Below are 18,280 nucleotides of genomic sequence, written 5' to 3'. Positions count from 1 at the left end.
CTGTCATTTCAACCAAAGATTTCTCCAGACATTGCCCAAAGTTCTTCTCATTGAGAACCATGGGATTAACCTAATATTCAATATATATTTAAAAGTAAGAGCACTGCAGGAGTGCCTGGGTGGCTCAGTCGTTAAGCGTCTGCCTTCAGTTCAGGTCATGATCCCAGGGTCCTGGGATTGAGTCCCATGTTGGACTCCCTGCTCAGCGGGGAGTCTGCTTCTCCCTCTTCCTCTGTACCTCCTCCACCAACTGGTGCTCACTTTCTCTCTCTCAGATAAATAATATCTTTAAAAAAAAAGAAAAAAAGTAGAAGGACTATAAAAATAAATCCAAAACCAAGCAAAACCCTGTTATCAACAAAAGTCACGTGGTGTTTATAAGATTCCATACGAAATTATGTAGACAAACTGCTACAAAGAGAAACATTTTCTTAATGTGTACAGTTTCTTGATGTCTCTCCTAAATGACATCTCAGTCTTTGTTTAAGTATGTACTTGATCCATTCTCTTCATATAAGTTGCTAAAAGCAAAGAAAGATTTCCTGGAATTTAGAGTTATGAACTAGAAACCAAGAGAATGTAGCAAAACCCTTTTTGCTCGCAGCCATCTTCCTAGGGGACGTGGCAAATGTGGTGAGTTTATGGCAGTGAAGATAACATAAATCTGAGGAAGGAAAAATATATGGGAGCTAAAAGAAATTCGTTTCTATCAAGAGCATTACACAATTACATCTGTGTAATTACAGAACAATGAGTTGGGGTAGTTTGGACTAAACGTTATCTAGGCACATAACAGATGGAAATAATAGTAAATTGCTTCAAATGACTTTGGAAAAGAAACAAGTAATTTGAGATGAAATGTTTGATTTTACTTAAAATATCCTGACCTTTGAGGTCTTCCAGATATAAAATACTGCTTCTTAAGAATAAGTAGAAGCCACACTTTAAATCATTAAAAGTTAAAAAGTTCCTATAAACTAATGTCAAGTGTTAATAAGGGGACTCCAGAGGCAAACTATAGGACAACCCTCTGTACAATCTTTTCACTAAAACTGTTCTAAAAATAAAAAAATAAAATAAAACCTATCTTTAAAAAAAAAAGTTTGTGCAAAGAATATGCACTGATGTGGATCAATTGAAAGAGAAAATAACAGAGTGAATATTGAAAATATTTAACAACTAGAATCACAACTAGAATCACAAAAAATATTTAACAACTACCAATCCATCAGAATGGTTGCTGATGATATACCCAGCTGTGCAGGTGTATAGCCACTGAATATCAGTTCTGGAAAAAAGCAGGCTGCAAAGCAGGAGTTTCCACTTGGGCAAAAAATAGGGACAGGAAGGATGCATGTGTATGTTTATGTATTTTTATATATGTACAGCTTAGAAATATACATAAGAAACTAAGGACAGTAGTTGCCTCTGGTGAGGAACTGGTGAATAATGTATTGTAGTGAACTACTGAATAATGTATTGTTTAAAGCAGGTCATTTTTGAGAGTAAATGTGAATGTTATTACTAGTTCTTCCAGAACAATAGGCATAAACTTGTCCTATACTGGTAAGTCAATATATATGATACCCGTAGAACTGGGGCAATAGGGCTTTAGAGTTGACTGACTTTTCTCTCTATCATACAATGATACATGGCTCCTACACTCTTTCTAACTTTTGTTTTTACCTCTGATTTATTTGAGAGAGAGAGAGACAACAAGTGCTCTAGAGAGGGGAGGCGCAGAGAGAGAGAGAGAGAGAGAATCTCAAGCAGACTCCTCTCTGATCCCAAGACCCTGAGATCACGACTTGAGCCAAAACCAAGAGTTCGATGCTTAACCAGCTGAGCCACCCAGGCACCCCTCTTTTTAACTTTTTTAAAATAAAAAGAACTCTGGAAAGTGGAATGGCTATTCAATCTACAATGAAAGGGGAGAATGTTTAAAAAAAAATTAATCATTTTTGCCTGTCTATCCTTATCATTATGGAAGAAGTCTAGCTATTATTGTTAAGATTAAAGGCAAATCTGGGTGCTGAAAATTGTATTCAATAAAGCTGTAACAATGATAATGATACAACTTTGAAAGCTAAGCTGTCAGAATAAGTAGTCACATAGTTGTAGAGTTTGGTTTATTGATTTACCAGACATATTAGTGCAAGCTCAGGGGCTGTTTTAGTTTCTTCAAAATGTCCTTCATAAGATGTATTACTATTTCTTTCTCTGTCTTTTAATATTCAATGAAAAGTTTTGAAGTGTAGGTAAACCAGACTCAAATACAGTAACTCCATTATGTTACCCAGCAGTATGTCTGTTATAGTCACAGTGATTTAAAATTAGAACATCATGTAGCATTAATGTGTAAACTTGCCAAAGCACTATGTTGTGCACCAGAAACTAATGTAATGTTGAGACCAACTCTACTCAAATTAAAAATTCATAAATAAATAAAATTAGAACATAATATTAACAATGATAAGTTCAGAATTTGGGCACCTGGAGAAAATGATGTTATATGGATAGTGAATTAGAACAAACGATGTTGGCAGACAATCTTTGGATGCATAGTACATGTAATTCTTTTTTTTTTTTTTTAAAGATCTTATTTATTTGACAGAGAGAGATCAGAAGTAGGCAGAGCAGCAGGCAGAGAGAGAAGGGGAAGCAGGCTCCCCACTGAGCAGAGAGCCCGAGGTGGGGCTCGATCCCAGGACCCTGAGATCATGACCTGAGCCGAAGGCAAAGGCTTAACCCACTGAGCCACCCAGGTGCCCCTGTAATTCTTAACCTATGAATTTGACATGCATTCAGCTACTGAATCCTGATTTAAGAGCAAAACCCTGTGGGAAAACAGGTACTGTTACTATTCTCATTTTACGGATGAAGAAAACGGAGTCTGAGGGAGGTTAAGAAACTTTGTAGGTCATGTGGCCAATAAATGGCAAAGTCAAGATTTGAACCCAAGTGGATAATTCTAGAGTGTGGGTTATTAACCATGACGCTACCCTGCCTCCTGGGACTGGGTGGGCGACTAAGAAACTTACATTCCAATTCTAAATCGACCCCTTCCATATTTTCTAAACTAAAACCAGGATGTAGAGTTTGAATGAATTCATGTGTTTCATGGGTTTTCCCCCATGAAATCCAAGGCAAGAAGTTGCTGTAACTAAGTAGGTATTGCTTTAACCCTTTGGTTGCCGTTTCCTCTCCAGTGCAGTGAGAGAAGAGGGCCAGATGATTCCTAAGGCTTCTCTTGCTGTATAAAAATAGGAAACTGTCTTACATTCTGAGCACTTTTTAGAGTGCCTGACAGAGATTAGCTTCATCGTCCTAACAGCCCATGACACAGTCTTACTATGATCCCTACAATAGAAGTGAGCAAACTATGGTCCAGAGAATTCATGCCCTGCCCTGGGTTAAACAGCTGGTAAGATTCAAACCCAGGCAGTCTGACTCCCTAGTCTCTGTTATTAACTACTCTGCAATGAAGCCTCTTGTTGTAATCTAGAATAAATTATAGATCTAGAATATAAACTGCAGCATACAGACTAAATCCAGAATAAAAGAGTTCTTCCCAGAGACAGATTTTCCTACATGTGTGGAGGGGGGGGACAATTTTTTTTTTTTTAGATTTATTTGTTTATTTACTTGAGATAGAGTGCGCACATGTGTGCATGAGCACGAGCCAGGGGAGCAGCAGAGGGAGAGGGAAAAGCAGACTCCCCACTGTGCAGGGAGCCCAACACGAAACATGATCCCAGGACTCTGGGATCATGATCTGAACTGAAGGCAAACTCTTAACCAACTGAGCCACACAAGTGCCCCAGGAGCAAATTTTTGTATTAATAATTCTTTTTTTTAATTAATAATTCTTTTTTCATATTAATAATTCTTTATGCATCTTGTGTTGAGTTTCAGAGTCCTCTGCGGCTGTCATCTCCTTGGGAGGGTTCAGGGAAGGACCTATTTTCTCCCATTCCGTCCCCCAACACCCAAACTCTCCCTTCCATCTTCTTTCCTATTGCTTTTAGGAATTGTTTGAGGATTGGAGGAAATCATGAGGATTTAAAAAAAAAAAGTGCCCAAGGAAGACAAGGTAGAAAACAAGATGTTCTCAGCAACTTGGAGACAGGGTAGTAAGTTAAAGGAGCTGCTCTCATCTGGTTTTCTCCTTCTAGTGCCTAATTCCCTTTCTCCCATCCTGCAAATACATAGGCACTACCATTTGGTACAAAGGAAAACTCCAGCTGAGGGCACCATTTCTTTTAAATTGCTCTTTACAGTGTTCAGTTCTGTGCCAACTTTTATTTCCCCAAATCTGCTTTAGAAGCCTGAAGGTGCCAGGCCCTGGTCCAGGTGTTGTGGGGATATAAAAAGGAATGGGACCCTTTCTGGTCTTCAGAGCCCCAGACATGCCTGACTGCTCATCTGGTTCCAGTTGAACTCAATATTTATAAATAAGTCAGAAAACTCACTTATTACTTACTTATCCAAGTGAGTGAGTTTTTCTGCCACATCTCCTGATTAGCAAACAGACGCGCCTTAACTGCGGACGGAACAGGAGAAATCTTGCAAACCACAGAGCTGTTCACCGTGGCCATGCTATAGAAAACATACAACCTGAATTTACAGAAAAGCTTACTTTCATTTTTTCAAGTGTAGTTTCTATTTAAGAGGCTCACTGTAAAATATAGAAGTCCCTTATTAGCCACTTCCATATTTTTTTCAAGTAAAACAAAGCAGACAAATGCCAAGTAAAGAGTAAATCCAACAGGAGAGCTGGAGAAACAGGGAGGCAAAGAAAAAGGTAAATTGTTACTTAAAAAGAAATGAGCAAGTCAGTGTAAGAGAAGCAAAAAAAAAAAGAAGAAGAAGAAGAAGAAAGAAAAAAACCAAAAGAGTGTATGCACAACAATAGCCCTCCCCCTTCAAGAAACTCTCACAGACTATTTTGCCATAGAGGAAGATAAATGTTACAATGTCTTCCTAACCAATCAGCGACAGGGCAGGCCTCAAACCAGGAAGCCCTGTAGAGTGGAGTATTTTAACTTGTGCAATTAAGACTTCTGGCTCTCAGCTAGTTTTTGTTCCCTGTGCTTGTAGGATACAAAAGCAGATGTGAAGTCCCTCATGGCGAAGTTTAACGCAGGGGGCAACCCCACAGAAGAGGTCTCTGTCAGCAACCGCCCCTTCAAAGTCACTGGGCAAAACTCACCTTCAGGAGTACAAGCCAGAAAGAATCTCTTCGACAACCAAGGAAATGCCAGCCCTCCTGCGGGACCTAGCAACGTACCTAAGTTTGGGTCCCCAAAGCCACCCTTGGCGGTGAAACCTCCATCTGAGGAAAAGCCTGACAAGGAGCCCAAGCCCCCATTTCTAAAGCCGACGGGAGTGGGCCAAAGATTTGGACCGCAGGCAAACTTGGCCACCAGGGACCCTGAGGTGAGAGTGGGATTTCCGAAACCTATAGGCCCCAAGCCAGTCACTGTGCCCAAGGAGGATGCCAAACCTGTTTTTCCCTGGCCCCCTGGGAATAAGCCTTCGCCTCACAGTGTAAACCAAGACCATGACTTAAAGCCACCAGGCCCCAAGCCAGGGTCTCATCCTTTAGCCCCGGAAGCTGAGCAGAAGCAAGCATTCCCCAAGCTGGCTGGGGCTAAAGGCAAGTTTGTGTCAGCCTCACAAGACCATGACCCCAAACCCCTCTTTCCCAAGCCCGCCTTTGGCCAGAAGCCATCCCTGAGTATTGATGACAGTCATGAAGACGAGAGCCCCACCAAGAACGTGTCTGTACAGAAAGGACCCCCAACTCCCTTAGGAGCCAAGGCTAAAACTGGCCCTTTAAAGCCAGCAAGGGAAGACCAGGAGACTAAAGACCTTGGAGGCGAGATGTCCAGTTCACCCTTTTCTGGTGTGGTTCTGAAACCTGCTGCCAACAGAGGAAGCCCGGGCCTCTCCAGAAATGCTGAAGAGAAAAAAGAAGAAAGGAAGATAGATGCTGCTAAGAACATCTTCTTAAACAAAATGAATCAGGAAGAGCCGGCCCCTGGGACTCCTGCCAAGTTCCCTAAGATGCCTTCTAAGTTGACAACGACGGGGCCATGGAGCCAAAGCCAAGACAAGGAAAAGGGAGACAAGAATGCAGCCACCCCCAAGCAGAAGCCCCTGCCTCCCTTGTTTGCCTTGGGCCCACCGCCGCCAAAACCCAGCAGACCCCCACACGTTGACCTGACGAAATTCCGAAAAGCCACTTCTGGAAACAGTGAGTTCTTTTCTCATTCCCTAACTAACATGTGTTCTGCCGCAGAGGTTTTGTTTGACCTTCTGGGGGAAAAATTATACCCAGGAATGATTCCATCCCTAGGTACTCCTGAATCTGTGGTGACTTTTCTTTGGCGATCTGTTTTTGCTTCGGTGTGGGAGGTCTGAGAGGTAAAAATCCTCAGTTCTGTGCGAAAATGCGTCGGGGCCTGCCTTTGGGGGCTGGAGGGAAATATATCCATTTCACTGATGATTGGTTTTGCTTTCATTTACATCCTTAGCCGGCTTTCATTTCTGTTCAATGAGACTGAGGTGTGTTACCCTTACTACCACAGGAAGATGATAGACCTCTAGGTCAGGGGTTCTCAGACTGGGTCAATTTTGGTGCCCAGGGACATTTGGTAGTGTCTGGAGGCAGTTTTGACTGTCACAACTGGAGGGTGAAGCTGGCATGTGGCAGGCTGAGGCCAGTGAGGCTGCAGACATCCTGCACTGCGGACATCCTGCACTGCGGACGGTGGTCCCTTGCAACAAAGTAACTGGCCCAAAATGTCAAGTAATTTGCAATGTCCAAAAAGTCATCATGTGTTTCCTAAGCCCAATATTCAAACCAGAGATGAGCAGAGCTACCGAAATGCCACTTTCTGTTTTATATTTTAACCGTTTCCTATTTCTCAATGTAAAGCTTTCTGAACTTCGCTGATTCCTCAAATAGTACAGAGCTAGGACCATAAGCCAGACAAAGGGACACATTAGAGTCCTTCTGGGAAAATAGTTTCATATCCTACCAAAGATGTGACAATCCTATAGCACACGCTAAAATTTGATGTTGAATGAATTGGTAAAGATTTATAAACCGACACAGTGATGACAGAAGCTCACTTATGCCTGAAATGATTAACACTTTAGGCCAATAATGTGCAGTTATTGTTTATTATTGGGGAAGGTGGAGAAAGGATGTTTATACATAGTGGAATAGGGACCACACCACTATTAGACATATTTATTTTATATTTATATTTATATAATGTATATTTATATTATATTATAAATATAATAATTTATATATTTATACATGTTATTATACTTGTATATAAATAAATTATACTTGTATATACATGTTATTATACTTGTATATAAATAAATACTTATATTTATATAAATAAATATTTATTTATATAAATATAACATATTTATATTTATTTATAAAACTATGGTCTAGGGGGCACCTGGGTGGCTCAGCCATTAAGCGTCTGCCTTTGGCTCAGGTCATGATTGCATTAGGCTCCCTGCTCAGTGGGAAACCTGCTTCCTCTCCCATTCCCCCTGCTTGTGTTCCCTCTCTCACTGCCTCTGCCAAATAAATAAATAAAACCTTTAAAAAAAAACAAAAACAAAAAACTATGGTCAATTTAAAGAAGGTCTAGGTATAATGGTTGTTTTCTTTTTCCAGCTCTACAAAGGCACCTTTCAATGTATCATTTGCAATGCATCAGCATGCAATAGACCAATATTCTTGCTGTTGATCAACAGATTAGTGATGTAACCCCCCATTAATCTATCATGTAGAAAGAACATTTGAAGTGACGCCACGATCATCCATCTTCTAGAAAGGTTCAGCCGTTACACTTGTGTCTCCTCATCTGTCACCTTCTCATGTTAATACTGGTCCATAACTCAGAAATGTTATTTTTGTGAAAACTTCTAAAAGATCCCTTTCCTTAGCTCTTCTGTGCCTGGGATAAAAAATTAACTCTCATAGCCTCCATCTTATAGCTCTAACTTCAGACCAGGGAAATGGTGGTTGTGTTAAGCAGAAATCCTTGGGAGTTTCCTTCCATGTGCTGCATCTTTATTTCCACTCAGCTACCAGGTTTCTGTGGCAGTCACTGGTTGTCTGGTGTCCTGATGTTAGAATGCTAATGAAGTCCTCTGGCTTAATGGTTCTGGTAAGGTCAGTGTCAAGCTGACTTTCAGTGCAATAGGGTTCCCAGGGACCCAGGCAAGACTCCCTAGTAAGCAGAGTGGATCCTTGCCCACTTTCTCCCTTTTCCCCCAACCTGACCTTCCTCCCCACTGCTCCCTTGCCTCCAGGACACAGTTTAGACTAAATCCTCCCATAATGTACTGCACCTCTAACTCTGGTCCCTTGGGAGGTATTATGCTCCAAAAGGGACCCTATTCCCTCTTCGTCCACTTCTTTCACAAATCAAAACTCAATCCTTCTTAATTTGAACAGTCCTCTGGTTAGTGTCAGGATAAAGCAATCTGATTTCTAACTTTTAAATTATGAATAACACCCCTTTAAAGCATTCACATTTTTGTAAGCATTTAAATTTTTTTAACTTTTTCTTAAGATTTTGTTTATTTATTTATTTGAGAGGAGAGAGAGGGGGAAAGAAGGGATAAGGGCAGAGGGAGAGGGAGAGAAGGACACTCCACAGAGCACAGAGCAGGGCTTGATCTCAGGACCCTGAGAACCTGACCTGAGCCAAAACCAAGAGTTAGACACTTACCGACTGAACCACCAGGCAGCCCCAACATTTTTTTAACTTATTTTTTAAATAGATATTACATCTGGCTCAAAAACAGAACAACAACGAAAACAAACCCAACAAGTATAAAATGGCATACAGTCCTTCTCTGTCATTTTCAGGGTCTTCACAGCCTCTGCCCTACAAAAGCCACTTTTCTTAATTTCCATGTCCATCCAGTTTCTTTAGATTTATGTAAGCAAATATAAATATAGATACTAATTCCTCCAGCTTTATACTTGAGAAGGAAAATATTATGTGCAATGCTTTGATCTTTGCTTTTAAAAAATAATAAAATTTTGTACATCTTTTCATATTTTAATAAGAAGTAACTGAAGGGCACCTGGGTGGCTCAGTGGGTTAAGCTGCTGCCTTCAGCTCAGGTCATGATCTCAGGGTCCTGGGATCGAGCCCTCTCTCTACCTGCTATTCTGCCTACTTGTGATCTCTCGCTGTCAAATAAATAAATAAAATCTTTAAAAAAAAAAAAAAGGTAACTGAACATTCCTTAGAGTTGCATAATATTCTGATAAATGAATGACCCCCCCCAACTGACTGAACATTATGCATTGTTTCCAAATTTTTCTTTTCAAAACCGTGCCACAAAAAACTTGTCATATATGTTATTTTTTGAACACAGAATTTCTTAAAAGGCAGGTCTGCTGACTGATCCCACCTCTGCTGCTTTTACGAAACCATACTAAGTAATTTAGCCTTCCACTTAGGAAGACTAAGAATATACCAGATTTAGAAAGTAGATAGTGTTCTAATTAACCAATGTTTCATCGAATAACTCTGCAGGTTTTCAAAATTCTAGCACTATTTCCTTAGCCACCTCCCTGATTCCTTCCTTTCCAGGTTCACATCCAATTCCTTAAACCTCTTCTCCATGCCTACCCACCATCTTTTATCATCTTTGTCTAATATACCAGCCATTATTTATTGAGGACTTGTTGCATACCAGATACACATTACTCTGTTCACTCCTCCCAAGAACCCAAATGAAATAAGAATTCTCTGAAGAAACTGAAGTTCAGAGAGGTTAGGTAACTTGCCCAAGTCTATAACATGACTAAGCAGGAGCAGGACTGGTCCTTAAGTCTCTCTGATCCCAGGCCCATACCCCCCCCCTCACCATCCTCCCTCCTAGGTCCCTCTTGTGAAACGTAGGATATCATGAGATAATAAGTCAAGCGTGAGGGAAACTCAAAGAATCCTCATCCTTCTCTGTGTGTGTGTTCTTTGGTTGAAACACCTGGTTTTTTGTTCATTTGTTTTTTCACTACAAATACCACTATAAGCTATGTGGAGACAGACACCGGTCTGCTTAACGTTGTTTATTTGGAGCATAGAAATAATACATTCTTGTTAGTTGCTCAATTTGTCATCCTGTCAAAGTCTATTTAATCAGAATTGAATATTAATGTTCTCTATAGCTTAGCAATTACTTTAACAAATTAGATAACCCCTGTCAACAGACACTCAGTTGACTACAGCTTCCATGAGAAATGAAGGTTACGCACAGGGTCTATATTGTAAATCTATTCACCTTACTTACTGGTAAACCATAAGCTTGAATATAATATATTGTTTTTCTGAACATGAAGCTAATAACTTTTTTTCCCCAGAACCATATGGGGCTACAAAAGTCTAAACTTTCAAAAAAAAAAAAAAAAAGAAAGAAAGAAAGAAAGAAAAATTCCAAAATATCTGAATGTCCTCTGAACTAACTAACCTTTTCTCTGGGTCCTCTTGGTTCCCGGGCCAGTGGTGAGAGAAGTTCATTCTAAGCATCGGTGTGCGCCCAACCAGCAAAGTTTGTTGTTAAGATCCCTTGGCTTGACTACTGGTTTGCATGTGGAGTTAGTGATAAATCTGCTGGGAAATATTCCATCCAGCCCTTTTCTGGCCTTGTTCTTAATCCTGGAGAGAAACTAAGACTCACCTTTCCATATATTAGCTTTAAGAATGATCAGTTAAGCATCCTGACCACTGAAAGGGTAAGGCCAGCGTCCCAGCAGGCATTACCAAGGGACTAGTGGCATCACGGACCCCCACTGCCCCACCCCCCATCTGCTCATGCATTGCTTCAACTAATCCAGCCAACAGCAATTAGGAACCTAAAAGCGCTGGGCTATTTTCAGCAGCAAAATACCACACACCCTACACTGTCTCTTCTCTTCCCCTTCACTTTCCTTTTACATGCATTCTCTAAAATTGCCGCATTAGATATTATATATCATGTTACATCAATGTGTGTTGCTTCTAGCCATTACAAGGGAAAGGGATTCTATGTTCACACACATTTAAAAAACTGGGGGAGGGGGTAAGTAGATTCTTTACAGCAGGGCTTCCACAAGCATCTGGTACGCTAGTGTGCAGCTGGAGTCTAAGAATAAGATACCCTAAAACACAGATCCCAGGACCCATTTTCTGAATCATCTCCCAGATTGGGCCATCAGAACACTGAGGAGCTAGAGGCAAAGCTCTGTGGTACACAGATTGGAAAAGGAGTGTCTCCAAAGTGTGGGTGGGCTTCAGGGGGCAATGTGGTTCTGCTCTCCCATCGTCCAGGTGCCTGGGACGCCTCGTGCTGGTGTCCACTCTTACATTCAGCTCCCACCTGAGTCCACTCTACTTCATTTGCCCTCCTTGGTCCTTAGCGAAACAGTTTTCCATAAGATTGTAGGTCTTTCTTCTCTTCTAGGTTGAAACTTCTGAGGAAGCACAGACTATTAATTGGGCACCTTACCTGAGTTGAACCCTAAAACAGAAACGCCTGTGGAAGAGCATCCCCTCTCTTCACCACACAAGCCCCTGGGAAAATCTTAAGAGCTTCCTCTTCTTCATCTTTCTCCCCAAATTCTCAACTTCTGCTCTTCTAAGATAAACCAGCTCCTCAGTCTAGACCCTGTTCTCTTGAGCAACCCATTCCCCTTTATATTATCCCAACAGCATCCCTTGGGTGTTTTTTTTGTTTTGTTTTGTTTTGTTTTGTTTTAGTCTGATGTTTTTATCATTTTTAGAAGCAATCTACATGGTCTTTATTTTTACATTCTGGCATTTACTTTCACTGTGGAAAAGTCTGAGCCCACCCTGAATTCCCCCCTTTGAAAATGATTATCTGTTCTGTCTGCATTGCCAAAGAAATCTCTATCTTTAGGGTTTAAAAACCTAGCCAAGATCTGTCAGTGTCAATCATTCCACCATCAGGATTTCTTTTTTTAAGATTTTATTTATTTATTTGACAGAGAGAGCACAAGCAGAAGGAACAGCAAGGGGAGAGAGAGAAGCAGGCTCAGGGAGCCTAATACAGGACTTGATCCCAAGACCCTGGGATCATGACCTGAACTGAAAGCAGGCGTTTAACCAACTGAGCCACCCAGACACTCCTCATCAGTATTTTCTGACAGAAGATGTGCCTCTTTGCTTTCAAGGATTTTCCCTTCCATATGTAGAGGGGGTCACACCATTTCTTTTGATCTGGCCAGCGAATGACAAACACATCTACATGGTCTAATTCAGTATGACAAGTTCACCAGCTCTGAGTGTTGCTTTTCATTCACTCTTCTGTGGAGCGAAAGATAGCTGCAGTGGTCTTGAGGGCTGGGTACTCTTCCATTTTCTGAGATTTCTTTTGGGACCCTGTACCAGGGCAAGCCCAATCGTGGCAGCTCACCCCCCTTCTGCCTCTGGTATGATCCTGTCGTGGTGTTTGGGGCTTTCATGCTATAGGTTTCTCCTTGACCCTCCCCAGCGGGCCCACTCACCCCAAGGCTGCTTCACCAATCTAGGGTGTATTAAGAAGGATTCACAGGTTTTTCTAAAGTCAGTGTCTTCCCTCTGTTCTTTGCTTCTGGTGTGGGGAACAAGTGGAAAGCTTTATTTGTTTCCTATGGCACCCAAGCCTTCTGTTTCTTCCCCTAGCCACCACCTTGTGAAATTTATCCTATTGCGTTATTTTTCCTTTTTTGCGTGTAGTCGCCACTAGCAACTTTGGGATAATATTTACCTTGCCTGATTTCGTTTTTACTATTTTATTTGGGAATTGGAGGAGGGACGTCCTGGAAGTCCCCTCCTTCCTTACTTAATAGCAACAGAGTATTTCAGCTATAATCTAGGTGTCAACAACATTTCCAAAGGGACCATCACTTCGCCCCCTTCAACAAGGCAGAAAGAAGACTCAAATGAAGTGAGTGTCCACTTCTTATGTCGTATCCTCTGGACTGTGCTTGGTCAAAGCTGCTTAGATGATCACTCCAGGAATCTGAGGAGTCTTCAGGTCACAGTCAAGGTGAAGCAAGGGAGAGATCCATATGAAATGATTTAATAGATGTGAAACTTGATTGAAATTATTTAATTCTTAAAATAGTCATTCAAGGGGCGCCTGGGTGGCTCAGTGAATTAAGCCTCTGCCTTTGGTTCAGGTCATGATCCCAGGGTCCTGGGACCGAGCCCCACATTGGGCTCTCTGCTCAGCAGGGAACCTGCTTCCTCCTCTCTCTCTGCCTGCCTCTCTGCCTACTTGTGATCTCTGTCTGTCAAATAAATAAATAAAATCTTTAAAAAAAAAATAATCATTCAACCCAGAAAGGAAAAAGCATTCAAATGAAATTGCAATTTACTTGAGGAAGGAAAATTAAAAAGAAAGTCAAATCTAAAAATCAAACACAAATACATGCAAGTGTAATAACCAAATACATACAGACTCTTCCTGATTTACTTTCGATTGTGTTTTTGTACATTGAAACTTTTTAAAAACTAGATAGGAAGATGGGGTAAATGTTATAACTGAGTCTGCTCACTGGGAAAGAGATATTTTCCTTCATATAATCTGTTAAAATTATTTCTAATCCAGGCCAAATAAAACCCTTTTTTAAGGGATTAGATTTCCACAGTATGCATTTGCCACTAAAGGCTCCTACTTTGAAAATTATTTCTGAATATTAGGGGTTCATATGCTAATAACACCTCTTTGAACATATGTTTTTTATTTTCAAAATAAAATGAAATTAACTTATGTAACACCAAAATTAACTACAATTATTGGAGGACTGAACTATATCTCAGGAGCCCAGATCCAGTTACTTGTTTTTACAAATATATCTGGAGATGTCCTCTCCTTTTAGAGAAAGAACAATCATGATAGTTATGACAAGGCTTTAAAGCCCAGAGAACCATCTAGAGTGCTAGATTATTTGTTTCTCCAACATATGAGATACGAGGAAGAGAGGAAAAAGTCTGAAAGTTGGAGACTTTAAATGCCATATTAACCACTAGCAAGGAGACAAGAAACATATTTCTCTTCTGTTTAAATTGCCACTAAAGAAAAAAGCTTATATTTTATTCTGTCTGGCATAACGAAGCTAGCAAAAACATGTAGAACAGCCAACAGCGATAAGATAGATACTATCAGGGAAAAGTAACTGAAGGTGAGACATCTGGCTACAGAAAAAAAAAATCTGAACAGAAAACCATATGAGGCTTTTCTTCCCCCAAAGTCAGAAGTGGTGTTGTAGAAACAGAAGTCTATATTTGTGAGGGCGGCCGGCATCCCTCTGCAGCTGCGTGGCTGCCCACCATAACCACTGCTTCAGCCTGTGGCACACTCCAGCACATGTCTTTCCAGCAGTGGCAGTAGGTCTGGGCAGGCACAGGCAAGGGGGATTGCCACAGAACCCCACTCTTTTCTTGAGTTTCTTCTGCTTCTCAGAACCTAACGTGGCTCATCTGGTTTTCAAGGGCATCCTGCATAGTGGTATCATGAGTACAACCGGGCGACTAAGAACCCGTCTAGAATCAGTGCAAGGCAGATAAATACCTTAGGTAACCAAAGTGTGTTGAGTATTTGTTCCCTTTGTTCTGGGGGAAAAAAAAATTATTTTGCTCCACTCTTAAGTAGAGAAAGAATCCTAGATTGATACTGCAAGAGCCTCTCCGGGTGGTTTGTTTTAAAATTGTACTGTATTTTCTATTTTTCTTCCAAATTGTCACCTTAAAGAAATCAAAGTACCCATCTAGTCTCAGTTACTGAGGATTTCGAGTGCAGCTTCTCCAGGACCCCCTTCTTCTCCCCTCCAGAACTTTAGCCATACACACACACACACACACACCCACACATGCACGCACATACCCCCACACATGCACGCACATGCACAATTTTCTCCTCAGCCATTTCTTCAAAAGCAGTTTCGTGTGGAAGGAGGATAGATCACATTTATAAAATAATTTCCATCATTCATATTACTCTAAATTAAAGAAAATTTTTCTGGGCCCAATAGAGCAGTTTTGTAGGCAGGAAACCTCACTATGTTGTAGAAAGGGCTGTCTGATTTCTCTGAAGCCTTGAGTCCTTAGTCCTTCTGGGGAGAAATGAATTGTGCTCCGGCTGAGTGGCATGCATGCAGATGCGGTTTCTAGATCTGCTAGATCTTTATCTGCCTCTTGGGAACTTGTGCTTTCATCACTAACTCTGAGTGATTATCTAATGGACCTAATGGTTGAAGGGACTATTACAAGGTGAGGTCGTATCTTAGTTCAGACTGCTATTACAAAAATACTGGTGACTTAGGGACAGCAGAAATTTATCTCACAGTTTTGGAGGTTGGGAAGTCCTAGATCATGGTGTTGGCAGATTTGACATCTGGTGAGAACCCACTTCCTGGTTGTCTTCTCACGGCATCCTCCCATGGCAGAGCTCTGAGGGAGCTCTCTGGGGTCTTTTTTATAAGGGCACTAATCCCATTCATGAGGGCTCCACCCTCCTGACCCCAACACCTCCTAAAGGCCACCCTCCTAGCATCATCACACTGAGGATTACATTTCAACATTTGAATTTGGAAGACACAGACTTTCAGTCTATGGCACATGGCCTGTGCCACTCAACCCAGCAAATGACACTCCACCACTCCCCCAACCATCTGCTTCTCTCCTATATTCTTGCTTTCTTCTTCGTTCTTATCTTCTAAGCTGTAATTTTTAAAAGATTTTATTTATTTATTTGGGAGAATGGGGGGAGCATGAGAAGGAGGAGTGGCAGAGAGAAAGGAAGAAGCAGATACCGCATTGAGTAGGGAGCCAACGGGGTGCTCGATCCCAGGACCCTGAGATCACTACCTGAGCCAAAGGCAGACACTCAACCAACAGAGCCACTCAGGCACCCATAAGCTATGATTACTTTTTTAATCCTATTCTTTTCCAGTCTTCCATACCATCATCACAAATCCCCTTTATTGAGTCAATGAAACCTGTTAGTAAAACCTACCGAAAATGCTGAGCTTTATGGAGGCATGAGGATCCAAGAGGTTGTTGAATTCTGAACTACTAAGAAACAGTGGTTAATTACATGTGCCAACACAATTTTGAAATGGAAAACGTAAGGCAGAAAATAGAAAAGCTGGTGGTGTGCTCCTTAAAATCTCATAGAGTTGATGCCAAATGCCAGCCCATATTTCATGGAAAAATCGAATGGTCCACACAGAAGATCAATGAATGAGCACGTGGCTTGAATTCTCAAGGTCACTTCAGGCTTCCAGCTCTCTCTAATTCAGATGAGTTTAGGAATTGCCTCTCTGCCCCTGCACTGTACTGCAGTCACCCAAACAAGACTTGGAGTCTTTCCTTAGTTTTCACCGCAAACCCCTCATTGAAGGCATTTGTGTGTGTGACAGACGTCAGTAAAGGTGTCAGACCCAGAAGTTTCTTTAAACGGCATCGAGGCTAGAAATTTAAAACAGAATATTGGTAACCACCATTCTTCAAAAGCAGAATGGGGTTTTATAGCTCAGGTTTCCCTCCCATCCCCTATCATTCACCTTCTTTCTTTTCCTATGTCCCTGACTCCCTCCTTCTTAATGGCAGAGAAGAATGAGAACACTTTCTGTTTTATTATTCAGAATAGTTCAGCTCTCTGTGATACAAACCCTTACACTCAACTATTACCTTCATTTGCATATAAGAGAAATTCTTTATTCAAGGGTCACCTCACCATTTCTTTTGAGGTGGAAGATGTTCCTGGGAGGCATGGCCAGTGGGGGAGGAAGTGGCTTTATTTTATATTACAATTAATGGCCATTATATTGTCAGAAACAAGATGCCCAGGCCAGAAACATTATATTGCCAGAAACAACATGCCCAGGCCAGTTTGGACAACCCCGGTAGAAGTATAGGAACTGAACTGTTCCACTTTGGTGTGATAGCCAAGATGCCTGACCCTCCTGTCTGTTTCCAGTGACTCATAACCAGAGATCCCTAAAAAACTAGAGTGCTAGAAAGTGCCTACCAGACCTGGGACTTGAAAGTTTTCGGATTCTTTCTTGAATTAAAATTCTAGAAGGACACTCATGAACCAACGTTCCTTGCATGTTTCCCGGACCATTCTGTCACTATGACACCAGATGGGTCTTGAAGGAGAAAGATGGCCAAAAGGGATAGACATTCTGATTGACAATGTATGTGTCATAGATTCAGAAGAAGCAAGGAACATCAAAATTGGACCTCACTCTTTCTAAGATTCTCAAATTTTAAGTTGCATAAGAAAAGGCCCAAAGTTTCTAGTTCGAGAAGCAGCATGGGACCCAGGAACCGGGGTAGTTGTTCACATCACTGGATGGCTCTAATACAGGTTGTCTAAGAAACACTGCAGGCTATGAGGGCTATTGCAGTGGGGGAAGGAGGAAGGAGGATGGTGGGGAGATGAAAGGTTTCAAAGCCATTGGTATTTTTCTCTTTTTTTTTTCTTTTTTTTTTCTTTTTTTTTTTAATCATTTTTTTTATTTATTTTCAGCATAACAGTATTCATTGTTTTTGTACCACACCCAGTGCTCCATGCAATCCGTGCCCTCTCCAATACCCACCACCTGGTTCCCCCAACCTCCCACCCCCCCACCTCTTCAAACCCTTCAGATTGTTTTTCAGAGTCAAAGCCATTGGTATTTTTCTGAAAACAAAAGCAATGCTATCACGTTGAGACAGAACACTGAAAGGTGGTAATTACATCCAAACAAGGAAATGAGTGAGTGATCTATTTAAGCAAACAGGTAGTGTCCTCTAGCTGATCTTAAAAATGTGCTTAGTTAGGGCAAGGACAGAGGTGCTATTCAAACGTCTAACATCTGGATGGCTTTCACCAGAATCCTGGAGGTTTTTTTACTATGTCAGGCATTGACCTGCTAGTTGCTGGCCAGGGGTCACTGAGGGGTATCTGGAACCCTTAGAGGGCTTTAGCTGGTTCACTCTTTTAACAGTGGGTGGTTAAATTGTATGCATCAGCTGACTGGTGACCGGCCCCAACCAGGGGCCCAGACTGCCAGCCTGGAAGAGTGTGGTTACTCCCCACACAGAACATCTGTAAGCAGGGACTCAGCCACTCTCTTCCCCTCTTTCCTTCCTTCCTTTTTCCTATTCTCTGTTCCCCTTTATTTTCATCTTTTTCTCCCCTTCTGCCATGCAGCGGCCTTCAGGGTGCTCAGCACAGGGTTCTTACATGG

The 18,280-nt window shown here is 41.4% G+C and overlaps 1 protein-coding gene across 2 annotated transcripts in view; it reads left to right on the top strand.

Annotated features, from left to right (window-relative positions):
- Nucleotides 1-18,280, top strand: part of FYB1 (FYN binding protein 1) — a 149,869-nt gene that overhangs the window by 52,836 nt on the left and 78,753 nt on the right. For both annotated transcript variants that reach the window (XM_032851371.1, XM_032851370.1), the window contains one exon: nucleotides 5,101-6,259. In XM_032851371.1, the coding sequence (XP_032707262.1) occupies nucleotides 5,101-6,259 (1,159 nt within the window). Of the gene's footprint in view, nucleotides 1-5,100; nucleotides 6,260-18,280 lie in introns of those variants that run through there.

Source organism: Lontra canadensis, unplaced genomic scaffold, assembly GCF_010015895.1.
Source record: "Lontra canadensis isolate GAN:19392208 unplaced genomic scaffold, GSC_riverotter_1.0 scaffold5, whole genome shotgun sequence".
Taxonomy (NCBI): Eukaryota; Metazoa; Chordata; class Mammalia; order Carnivora; family Mustelidae; genus Lontra; species Lontra canadensis.
This window is presented reverse-complemented; position numbering and strand designations above follow the sequence as displayed.